Source organism: Ruditapes philippinarum, unplaced genomic scaffold, assembly GCF_026571515.1.
Source record: "Ruditapes philippinarum isolate M1 unplaced genomic scaffold, ASM2657151v2 ctg16731_1_1_1_1, whole genome shotgun sequence".
Lineage (NCBI taxonomy): Eukaryota > Metazoa > Mollusca > Bivalvia > Venerida > Veneridae > Ruditapes > Ruditapes philippinarum.
In genome coordinates this window covers 1-13,589 of record NW_026861024.1, presented here as the reverse complement: position 1 = coordinate 13,589, position 13,589 = coordinate 1, and the positions used below count along the sequence as shown (strand labels likewise).

At 34.3% G+C, this 13,589-nt stretch overlaps 1 protein-coding gene across 1 annotated transcript; it reads right to left on the bottom strand.

The window, feature by feature from the left end:
• Nucleotides 1–4,004: 4,004 nt before the first annotated feature.
• LOC132714274 (NACHT and WD repeat domain-containing protein 2-like) lies at nucleotides 4,005–12,977 on the bottom strand (the record flags this gene model as incomplete). Its single annotated transcript, XM_060697104.1, has 6 exons — nucleotides 4,005–5,383; nucleotides 6,717–6,839; nucleotides 7,147–10,194; nucleotides 10,815–10,954; nucleotides 11,629–12,261; nucleotides 12,836–12,977. Coding segments are annotated over 6 exons (4,620 nt in total), but the record flags the coding sequence as incomplete, so codon positions are not given.
• Nucleotides 12,978–13,589: the final 612 nt, after the last annotated feature.

The window sequence follows — 13,589 nt, the reverse complement described above, 5'->3', positions numbered from 1 at the left end:
GGAGCACCTGGGGTCTTCCTCCACCAATAAAGCTGGGGAAAAAATTGACGAAAAATCTCGGCGGGACAGGTACTGATTACTCCTAAAGTTAAGTTGAAATCTCACTTGTAGTTTGACCTGTTAAGGATGGACAAGCTTAATGCGGACGAACGGACAGACAGACAGACGGCGAAGGCAAATACAATACGTCTTTCATGCTGGTATGGTTAAAAACATGTTATAATTATAATGTATTTGTGCTATTTTATACTAATTTGAAAATGATGACAGCTGGTAAGTAATATATTCTGAAAAATTCAACATGGTTGCCATCTTGGATTTCGACAAGCATGTTGGATATGCAAAATCTAGATCCAAGGCTTGAATATTAATAAATATGCTATGCCATAATTTTAAATAAGTCTTATTTTATACTGTTTCTGTAATGACGACAACAGCTGAAAAACTATTACATTCTAAAAATTTTAATATGGCGGCCATCTTGGATTTTGGCAGCCATCTTGGATTTGCACAACCTGGATCCGGGGCTTGAATATATATAAATGTGTAATATAATAAAGTGGTGCTATTTCATACTGACCTGTAAAGAATAAAGCTGAAAAACTTTAATATTTTGAAAAATAAAAATAAATGGCGGCCATCTTGGATTTTGGCGGCCATTTTGGATTTGCACAATCTGGATCAGAGGCCTGAATATAAATTAATCTGTAATATAATGAACTGATGTTTTTTATACTATTCTAGGTATGACTACAGCTGAAATACCCAAATATTCTGAAAATTTTAATATATGGCGGCCATCTTGGATTTTGGCGGCCATATTGGATTTTTAAAAAGTGGATCCCAGGCTAAAATGAATTGAAATACCATTTCCTGCCACCATGCCAAGTTTCATGCTTTTCACAAGAGGTGCACAATTCACCCTATTTTATGCACGGATTTCTTGGACTACTAGTGTGACTGGGGTTTAAGATTATCAAAGATCATTAAAAATTGACGTGGATGTTCTTCTTCTGTAATGGCAGAGGAAATCAAAGGACGACAAATTTTGCTGTGTATCGGCTAAAGCACACCAGAATTTGATGATTTTGTGAATCACCTTATTATTAAATATCACAGAAGTCTGTGTGGTATTTTTTTATCGACGAAAACGCAAAATTGCTGTGGTTATTGTACGTAGTAGCGTAGTCAGTGTCATATAACTTGGAGAATTCTTCGTATATTAAACAGGATTGTATTATAACAGTACTCAACAACGGTTTTTAATTATTCTCATGTATATACATGTATATATTTTATAGATGCAATAGCTAAAACAAAATAAATTCGACAGATGGTCCACAACTTGTATTACACTAAATAGCTGAACTTTTATTTTAAAGTATTGTTCATAATCAAAATTAATAAAACAGATAAATTATTCAGATTTTGTTGTCATTGTTATATGATAAAAAGGGTTAAAGTCAAAACCATTACTACACAGAGGTTGTTTAGTTACGAAAACATATGCAACCACTCTTACACGATTAACAGAAAGGTTTTCACTTGAAGTATTTTTGTGCGATTTGTACCTATCCAAATTTAAACATATTTTGTTGCAATAATACGAAAATCTGCATCAATCAACAAACTTAAAATTGTGATAGATAGATTTCTGTTACAGAAATGGAAACAAGCTAGCTTGCAATGTTTATTTAGTTACATAAACGTGATTTTAGCATAATAAAGACCTTGACTTTCACATTGTTGACGCACAAACTTTGTTGCAAATCTCATAGATGCGCGTCATTATAAGGTGAGCTTCATAACGTGGCGTACAAACGAATCTCAAGAAATGAATGAAGGAATGAAAAATGAGCAGATACATCTTTAAACATTGCTCAAATGCCCTGCCATAGCTTTCTTATGCGTCCTTGATAGAGATACAACTCTAATTGAATTGTACCTGGCCACCAGCCTACCCTTATCGTCTGCTTCTGAGTCAGTGATAATTCGTATCTAAGGAATTTGGCGGGAAGTAAAGGCGGGAAACGAAATGTAAATATATAACTGATAAGCCTCATTTAATATAGTACACGCGTTTCTGTTTACGTTCAACATTCTGGGATGATGCAATACTTTGTGCGTAAAAGATTTTGAAGTTTTAAGTATGAAAACATTAATATTTGATAATACTTTCTCAAAATATTTATCAATAATGCGTAAATGATATACCTTACTGCGTCAATATGCATTTCTAATGATGTTATCAAAAGAATTTTAAATATTCCTAACTCACGAGGGTACGAGTATAACAATATCGATATTTGAAATGTGGTATTTTGTTTTTTATGTATAGTACTGTTTACCTCTGCAAGATGCTGTTTTAAGAGAGTTGCCCCTAAAGTTCATAACTTAGTACTTTCCATAAAAATGATATGTATTTTTTGTAAGTGTTTCTCGTCATTATATTGCTATTTATTATTGTTTATGTTTATATATGTATAAAAGGACATAATGGAAATAAGTTGTATGTTTATTATGTACTCTTTATAGGTCACCTTCTCAAAATAAAGTTATTATTTTCATTATTATGTAATGCCCAACCTCAAACTTAACATAATGAAAAGTAACTGGTAAAATTTTCATTTTCAATTACTTGTAGAAATTAAATGTTAGCGGCATTTTTGTATTTCTAAATATTAAGAAATTACGAATTCAAATTCAAATTTCTGTACGTGCGGGTATTTAGTAATGGCATAACATCAGGAAACGAAAGGCGAAAAGCTTGCAAATTGTAAAGTAAACCCAATAAAATATATTACAATTTTATCCTTACTTTACCAAATTGCGATAGTCAACATAATTTCTCGTGTACCCGAGAAAAAAAATGAAAGCAACTAGATATTACATTCTATTCTATACCAATCTGTTAAACAAAGTCATGAACACTTTTCGTACATTTACTATCTACCTTTAATTACTTCCACGTAGCAACAATTCCCAATGTACGGCCTACAACTGTGGTGGCTTATTTTTTTGTACCAAATCAGCCACCATATACAACAGTAGTAACTTTGACAGACAAAATATCTACAGAGAGAGGGATACGAGAGGTAACTCCGATATAGTTAGTTTTCATTTCTCTGACTTCTATTCAATTAATTATTTCACAAATATGTTAAATGAATCGAATTTATTTAGCTTTACGGAAATAACTGAACAGAGATAAAAACAAATGGCATTTAAGTTTCTAAAACTGTTTTATTTTCCACATTATGTATCACAGAATGCTTTATAAATACTCGTATAATCAAATCTACAAGATACAATATAAAATAAAATGATTTAAATTATAAAGAAATAATTGTACTATAATATATTCCCTACAAAAACTATTTTAAGAGGTCAATTCATGTTATATATTCATAACTGTATGATCATCCAGACATTGAAAAAAATTGAAATGATGAAAACTTTAAAATTCAAGAATTTACATATAAACTATACTTTATGCGTATCACTCGTGTTCAAAATACATTTTTTTATCCAAAAGTCAAGAACTGAAAAAAAAACTCTTTAAAATTTAATTTTAAATTTAATCAACAAAAATGCAAATAAAAATAGATAACAAATATAAATCATTTTAACATTACAAAATTAATTGACAATAAATAATACATTTTATTATACTTTATAGCATATATCTATTTCCATTACTATATTTATTTTCCAAACACTTACCCACACTTAAATCATTAACAAACAGCCAATTTCTCGAATTCATGGAAAATTGCACTAAATTCTTGACTTTGAAAAAAGCTTACATTCATATTTTCTATTAAAGTCATTGTGCTTATCACAGTGTACATGTAAATGTCAGACATATCTTACATTCTGCCATTATTAAATTTTATTATGTATGGATTAGAGTGCATATTGGGTGTTCTTCGTAAATAAGAAAGCTAAAAAGGAGCGGAGCTTGCGAAGCGACTGTAGCTTTCTTATTTACGAAGAACATCCAATATGCACTCTAACCGGCTTAGTGCTCCGCCCACTTGCGTTTTATAATATAAAACGTCCAGTTTATATAAAATCTGTTCTATTAAGATTTGTAACCTGAAAATTTGAAAAATCCTCGTCGGTGATTGGCTTAAAAAAATTGGTGAGCACTAAGTACTTCACATGTATAATCAATAACCTTCACGACTCACGAGAAATTCTATAAATAATATTGGGAATGTATTGGTAATGTTCAATTGATAAAAAGAATGAGATGAAGGCATTTATTACATTTTATTATCAAATATTGGCCATCCACCATTATAAAAGTCAATCTTAAGGAATATATAGCTTGCCCACCTCAAATTGACAGCAAAAAGATGAGCATTATGTTACTTTTTAAACAATTAACGGTACTCTATAAGATTCATTCGTAGATATGGTATATTCATATATCTAAATGTTTAGATGAAAAACCAACAATTTAATATTATATAATAATAATCCGTAAATGCAATTATAAAGGTACTTAGTACTGGCAAATTACTTAATTCAGTATCACTTTAGAACACTGTACTATAAAATGTAAAGAAGCACAAACAAGAAATATTACCAACTGTCTTTTTTAATGGCACTAGGGTCCTTTTTTACACATGCATATGCTCAATTAATTGATCATTCTTTTTAAAAACCATTGTATATTTTCTATCATTTTAAATGCTATTATTGATCTTTATAAATGCTATTACACGAGTCCAGTTTTTTTAACAGGCTGTTACATTCAATGAGTTTATGCATGCTTTTGATATCATTGTATATTTTCTAGTAACCTCTCAATCAATGACAAAAAACATTAAGATACATCCCATCACAACAACCTACATGATCGTGACCTTTTAGAACTTTTCTTCTTGTAAACAACCGTGTCCTGTCTACCAATAACATTCCTTTCATTTTCGTTCAGAGTGATATGTTTGATTTGCTCCGACTTTGTATTCTCTTTCAATGCCTCTTTCACCTTTTCCGGGAGTTCAAACATTGATATGTCGCGCATGGACTTTACACCTAAAATCTGCGCGAGACGATCTTCCATGTTTGCATACTTGTACTTCCGGTCGTGATCACGTAAAGCTAGCACAAATAGTTTCTTATTGTCCTTTCCAATGACAACTATGAGATTCATTGTTGGAATGACTTCAAGAAATTCTGGGACACAGTGAAGAAATGATTTAGAAATAATCTGACTGTCGCTGACACGACATACCTTCACACATGGTGCCGGGATCGTATCTATGTAGATAGCGTGTTCACCTTTACTTGATAACCGAACACACGATATGTCACCTTTACTAGAATTAGGTAGCAGCTTTTTAATACGCTTGCATCTCTCAAGTTCAAATACCTAAAACAATAAAATTTGAGAGTATGAATGGAAATATTTATTGACTGTATGTGAAATCTTGCAAAATATTTTTATATTGGTATCTTATTCTTAATTGGTATCAGCAAAACTTTTTTAAACTAGAAATGTGTCCATAGGACACGGATGGTCCCACACGCCACTGTTCTGTCAATCTTATGACTCTAGGTCAAATATTTTTGGACTACATGTGCCACAAGTTGAAAACTAAAATCAACAAAGGGCCATAATTCTGATAAAATTTGGTTGAAGCAAAAATTCCTTCCTTTACTACCATCTACACATTAAGGTTGTTCAACCCTGGAAGTTTAAGCAAAATTTGCCATCCAGTTTAAGAGGAGTTGCATTCACAAAATTTCTATATGGTATATAGTGAAACAATCAACAAAGGGCCATAATTCTGTTAAATTTGGTCGCAGCAAAAATTCCTTCCTTTACTACCATCTACAAATTACGGTTGTTCATCCCTGGAAGTTTAAGCAAAATCTGCCACCCGGTTTAAGAGGAGTTGCGTTCACAAAATTTCTATATGGTATATAGTGAAACAATCAACAAAGGGCCATAATTTTGTTAAATTTGGTCGCAGCAAAAATTCCTTCCTTTACTACCATCTTAACATTTAGGTTATTCATTCCTGGAAGTTTAAGCAAAATCTGCCATCCGGTTTAAGAGGACTTGCGTTCATAGTATATAGTGAAAAAATCAACAAAAGGCTATAATTCTGTTAAATTTGGTCGCAGCAAAAATTCCTTCCTCTAATACCATCTACACATTAAGTATGTTCATCCCTGGAAGTTTAAGCAAAATCTGCCATCCAGTTTAAGAGGAGTTGCGTTCACAAAATTTCTACATAGTATATAGTGAAAAAATCAACAAAGGGCCATAATTCTGTTAAATTTGGTCGCAGCAAAAATTCCTTCCTTTACTACCATCTACACATTAAGGTTGTTCATCCCTAGAAGTTAAAGCTTAATCTGCCATCCGGTTTAAGAGTAATTGCGTTCACAAAAATTTCTACATAGTATATGGTGAAAAAATCAACAAAGGGCCATAATTCTGTTAAATTTGGTCGCAGCGAAAATTCCTTCCTTTACTGCCATCTACACATTAAGGTTGTTTATCCCTGGAAGTTTAAGCAAAATCTGGCATCCGGTTTAAGAGGAGTTGCGTTCACAAGATTTCGGGACGTACGGACGGACGGACAGACGTACGGACGGATGGACGAACGGACGGACAAGTGCAACGATATATGCCCCCACTTTGTGGGGGCATAAAAACTAAATGATCCATTCATTTGATTCAACAGTTTTCTTACCTGTAACTCGGAATCAATACATATTGACCCATCGTCGGCAATATCATTGATTCCATCATGACTGACCTCTGTAAGGGACCCTATAGCACCAAATCCTTCTGTTTTGAATGCTGTTACAACAACCTTCATGAAGAAATTTCATTATTAGTCAAAATACTAAAACTTCATATTATGAATCAATACATTTTAACATATTCAAGTGTTTTGTTAAACAAGAAGAAAAATTTTTAATAGTTATTTTCACTAAACTTTAGAAAATTATGAAAACTCTGGTAGTTGTTATCACGGAAATCAGTTATTTTGGACTCTTTTTTTTGTAAAAAAAAACAAGTTTGATTATATATGACTGTTTTTAAAATCATTTTGATTATTTATAACTCTAATTTCCTATGTTAATTTAAAAATCTAAGGCAAATTAAATGTTATCTACCTGCAATCCATCATCCACGGTAATTAGTATCAGGTCAATGACCTCACTGTAATGTATAGCGATGACATCACCAACTAAGTCGATGGTCAGCGTCTCATCGTCTTCCATTGACTCCTGAATAAGAAGCTGCGAAGGTCCAATCCCAACAAAAGCGTTAGTTTTAGTAAACATTCCGCTTGTGCAATTGTTGAATTTACCAACAACTTCAAAAGCGGGGACGGAATAAAGCTCTGCTTTTTCATCTGTAAGTATGCACATGTACTCTCCCTTACTTGAAAGTTTTACACTTTTACACCCTGGCACTGACAAGGTTTTGAGAAGCCTACCGGTTTCAATGTTTATCACAGATATTGAGTTTGCCTGAGTGTTTCCTGTGCAGATGACAACGACGGAAGCGTCCTTTGAATTGGCAATACTTAAGACATGCCCATATCTATCAAAAGGAAGTAGCGTTCCTGCTTTTCCGGATGCTAGATCGATGATTTCTACTCCAAAGTAATCAATATAGTGGTAAGCTTTACTGCTTTTTGGCGGTTGAACACGGGTAAGGAAAATGATATTACTCTGATTAGAAAATGCAATATTTTTCACGGAATACTCTTGCTGTTTGACAGACGACATCTTTTCCATAGTCAACACTTTCTGAATGTCCCAAACATTGATTACCGGTCCGTTCTGTTGCGCAGTTACTGCTACAGGGCTGTGCTTCCCGACGACTAGATCATGTATGTCATTATTGTGAGCCTGAAATACCGCAACCAAACTTCCGGTTATGGAATCCCACATCATAATATTTGGAGATAACTCTGCTGCTAAGACAAATTTGTCGTCTGCAGAAAATTGAACTTGAAAAAGATAACGAAAAGGGTTTGGACCTTTTGATATTTTTAAAAGCCTTGGTTTCGTACTGACATTTTTTAGACTCCAGACAATTGGGTACTTCCTTTTCACAAGACTGACGAAAGCACCTTCTTTATTCGAAATACACAGTTCCGAAACTTCCTGAGAGGCGTAACTATCAGCAGACATTATTTCATCAGGAAATGAGGTCTGGGGACTGTACGTCACGACTTCCTGTCCAAAGGTCGGTGACAGATCGTTAACATCAAATATTTTAATTGCGCAGTCGATTGTCGTTCCAATGATGGCTAATCTTCCATCTGAGGTCAGCTGAATACAGCTGACTGAGTTTGTGATAGAAAGCTGTTTCACGCGTTTCCCAGTATATATTTTATACATATCAAGGCTTTCATCTCCGATCAAAAGGTACTTTTCACATTGCGTAACGCCTAGCTCGACGTACGAGTTTACTTTTCTGTAGCTGTTAAGATCACGAACTTTTTTACCGTGATGAATTTCATAAACAGCATTGTCCATACAAACATAGTTCCGACTCACTGTGATGTCATGAAATGGTTGATGTGAAGACAGTTTGTGCTCGTTAACTATCCGGAGACTATCTGTTTCAAGTGTGTAAATATATTGACTTCCGGTTCGACATTCGCATACGATATATCTTTCGTCACGGCTTGGGTATAAACCAAACTGATGATATGATTCAGACTTCATTTTTGGGAGCAATATCTCGCTAACAAGAGTACCTTTACTTGTATCCCATGACTGCACACTTCCATTAAGGCAAATTGATACAACTCTTGTATCCTTCCGCACTAGTAGGTTGTCTCCATTATCGGCAGGTGCACTTTCGATGGACCTAGTAAGAGAACTTATCGGAGCTTCATACATTTGCACTGGAATAACGACAGACGAATGCACAATACCTTGCTCGTCGCATTTGTGAAGAAGTCCGCGAATTTTTGGCATTGTGTTAATTAAGTCGAGCAGACGACCTGTTATCTCTAACGCTAGATTATCTGGATAATCGTCAAGAGTGCATCCAGCAATGCGTAAAGTGTCGGCAAGTGCTTGCACCTCGTTATCATCGAACACAGTTAACGCAAGTTCAAAATCTTCAACCACAAATTGCAATCCTGATGCTTTAATCTTTGTCCATAACCAATGGTAATCAAACAAGCAATTAGTATACAGGTCCTCTTTAGTTCCGCACTTTATCAAATGAAATGGCAGCTCTGTAAGTTTTCGTTTATTGTAAAATGTACGAGTCTTACTACGACAAAAGACCAGTGGATGAGCAGGAACATTTCTATTTTCAGCACCGTCATCACTTGTAAGTGCTAATCTAGATTTGAGAAATGTACTGTATCTGAATGGTTTGTCTTTACCGTTCCAAGTGCCGAGGAAATATTCTGAGATTTTTTTGTGTATTTTCATTTTTGTGTCTTCGTCATCCAAATATCTCTCTGATGCAGCTTCTTTGAACATTCTATGATACCAGCTAAAGACCTCTATATCCCCAGCGTCACGTTCGACAAGAAAAACTCCTAGTTCCAAACGAAGCCGTGTCCACAGAAATGGGGGAATTCTACGTTTCGGTGGCAACCAGAACAGAAATATTGAGTTTAGGACTTCATCGTCAAGAGACAACAAATCTAACAACTCCATTTCAGATATCCCATCTCTAGCTGCTGTTATATATGCAAGCGTATGTCTGACCAATACTTTCCCATGGTGCAATTCTAGCCGCCGGAAGAAGTTATTAAGCGCCTCTTTTAACGAAGAGGATACCATTTCTAAACTAACAGAGGTATAAGATTTCCAGGTGAGAATTTCTTCTAACATGACTCTTGAAAAAAGCGGCAGACTGCATTTTGAGAACAATTCTTGTAAAATTGCGCTCTGGTTTGCTGTAATAGTTCTGTCGCATTCTGTAAGACGGGCTTTAACTATGTCCATGCTATGAACGTCACCTAGTGACGGGAGAGGCTCCACATTTGACACCTTGTCCCCGAGATATACTTTAAAGCGTTTGAGCAAATTAAACACAGACGGAACGAATGAAAAAATGATTTTGACATTTTTCGGCAGAAACTTAGGCAGCCATTGGAATGTGAAAGGGTCAAAGGAAACCGACAACTGGTCCATGGAATCTAGAAATATGAGCAGCGGTCTGGAGTGTGATGATACTCTCTGTAAATAAAAAGTACATGTCCCTTTTTAAGATAAAGTAAATTTAACAACATAGCAGATGACATCATTCTAAACGCTAACTAAAATGAAAGCGTTGTACAAATGTTGTACACGACAATTGCAGACGTAAAAGGTCGATTATTGTAAGAGCGTATACAGTATGGTATTAATCAAGAAACATGTTAAGCAATTGTTGATAAAATATAAAACATTTCCTTGAAAAACATAAACATTTATGGGTAAACAAATATACATTCAATGACGTGCGCTTATCACATACCGAAAAACAAAAATATATAAAAGTACGGATCTGACAGTAGAGTCTACGGTGCTAAATAATCTACATGTATGTTGATAAATAAAAGAAAACAAGAACGACCGCAGACAATATATTAAAGTACATGTATTTCAAAACAAGGAACGACCGCAGACAAAATATTAAAGTATTCCAAAAGCAGACAATATATCAAGGTATTTTAATCAAGGTAATATTAACACAAATGTATTACAATGATAAAAGACAGTTATTCCCCTTTCTATTTTTTTAATAATCTAGACTAGTAATTTACCAGCTGTAGAATGTTGTTATTATTAATCAATACATGGACATTATTATTTACCTTTAACGTTTCTGAGAAAAATGCGACCAATTCTTTGAAATCGGCTGGAATGTTACAGTTACTAAAGCCATACGCATCACAAATTTGCGTACACAAACTTTGCAATGTGAGCAGAATGTGAGAACTACGTGGACTAGTTCCTGAAATAAAAAGAAAACTACTTACTTTTTTATAAGTAAAGAATCTAGAACAAATTCTATAAATTTTAAGTTTTAAAAAGGAGGAATTTCCACTATCGTCAGTCAATTTACAATAAAGGAGTAAACCTTGAAGAATTCTTATCACAACTGTTGTCACATTAACTGTGATAGTCGGTTTGAACAACCTGACGATGGACGGATGACAATGTTATACCGTACACCCCAATATCCTGTATCCTATTATTCCAAAAACATAGATACATTTGTATGTGCATTTTGCAAGACGCTCACAGTCAAATAAGAACATCAGTTATAATATGAGATCTCTTTTCTTTTTCTTTTTATTTTTGCTCAGCTTCATGTCGCACCAACACAGTATACAATGTATATCATATAACGACTTTCAAGGAAGACATCAGGTGTCCTTCCGTCTTTCTTGTATTAGATCTATATCATACAAAAACGGGCACCCGAGTAGAACCAGCGACGTTACGTAAGCTATCCGGATAGTTTACTCAAATGAAAGAATTCAAAGTCCCTGTCAGGATTCGAGCCCACTGCGTTGAAGTGGTTTGATGTCAACGGCATTAACAACTCCACAATTATGATTTCAATCATGGTCGTTAGCTAAAATATATGGGTTATGTTAATGTGGACATTAGTTTGTATTTTACCTAGAAACCTCATCACTATTACTGGTTTTATAGAGGTGATCCACTTCCGAGCTTCCTTGGCACATTTTGCGATAAGCGCAGTCTTTCCAGTTCCACTCTCTCCATAAACTGCCAATGGACGATTATTTGCGGTATCTTTCAAGTATTTCTCCATCGTTTTCAAAACATCAGTCCTACCAAAGAATATACTACTCCACTTGTTACGTATAATTATACTCTGGCGTATTTCTTTTGTCTGCTCTTCTTCGTTAAGGTTCATCTCCTCTAAATTCAAATCTATCAACCACGTCATCTTGTCATAAAACGCTTGAGCCAATTCATCTAAATAATCTGAGTTATCTGAGGGACTTATACCTGAGCTATCACTCCACTGGGTTGAAAGACGAACTATATTGTCTTTGTTCAGTTTTTGCGGTATATCATTTTCTCTTAACAACTTTAACCTATCTTGAGCGTCCACATCAATTTCTGCGGGACTACCATTTTCAGCCGGAAGTAAGTCGATGAATTTCAATGCTCGGTGGTTGTGTATGTTTTGATTCAAATCTTGTATGTTTCGTATGAAACACAAACATTTCTTATTTAAATCATGTGAGTTTTGAAGTAGTCCCAATTCTATTTCCTCCTGTGTTACTGAAAAATTAAGAAACGAAAGTGAATTGAAACAAAAGTTGCGAGAGGACAGCGTGCTCGACTATTCTCAGTCCTTAACAGTAAAACAGGGCTCTGGATAATGTAGTTTTCGGAGTTATAATACTTTCCAAAAAAGTAAAAGTTATGGGCCTTGGACAGTGACACCCAATTTTACTTTTAAATGAGTGTGTAAAGTTTCAATCTATTCCCTTCAGTACTTTTGGAGATACCAACTTGTACGCAAAAACTTTTATCTAGCTTAAATGTACTTTTTATATAAGCCAAAAGGACCATTTGATCTTCACATTTCATTAATTTTGTAACGTCTGTTAGAAGACGTTAGACGACAATGATTGTTCTCAAGTCTTCAGTTGGACTATCCAAAGAAAAGGGAAAGCCATTGTATTCAGACAGGCGTCGGTCACAATTTGATTAAATGATTCTAAAAATTGTATAAAACAGTCTTTCAGTTTTCTTAAACTTAAATTCAATGTGACGACAAAAAATAGATCATACAATTCATTATTAAGTTCTTCATTGTTACAAGTTCATTTCGAAGCTATAACTAAATTACCTGAATTGAAATATTTTTCCTTTGTTTGACCACCAATTTGGCCGTTATCAAACGCTTTCTCCGCACCAATCATGAGAATTTCCCGAAGTTCTTCAAATGTATCCTGCCACTCGTCACGTGATGCCTTCTTCAAATCGTCATTCTAAAACAGAAAACAATATTCTGATTAATGATGTTAAAAGAAAGTATAAAGTAATAATGTTCTTGTATACCGGTGACCTTAGTGTTAACCTGATCTCTTTCAGTGTATATAATATCAGTATAAGGCATTTGTTCTTCAAAAGTAATTACATGTACCAACTGGCTAAAATTCATTAGTTTTATAATCTACTAAATTGTTTCCTCAAAGAATTATGATGCATGCTTTCTAAGAAAGTAAAAACCTTGATTGTTCCTCCTTTCAACATAATTTTTGAAATGAAATCTACAGAGAATTATTTCTTAAAGGTTAAATTTTAACCAGGTTACTGTATAGAAGGTCAGTAGTAGAGAAGACCTATAGATTTATTACAGTCGGGCAGACAGGAGATCTGTCTTTAGTGTACGGGCATCCAATGGTACATTGCGTAGACAAGCGTCGGCCACTCAAAAAGTACAGTTAAACTGGTACCTAGAATTTCAAACTAAAGTCAGTGCAGCCAATGACTGTCTAGAATATCTGATTGGTTCAATGAACATCTAAAATATATTTTACCGGGCTTATCGTAATTCTTTAATATACTGTCAATAGGTTGAAGAACATATTGTGAAGGGT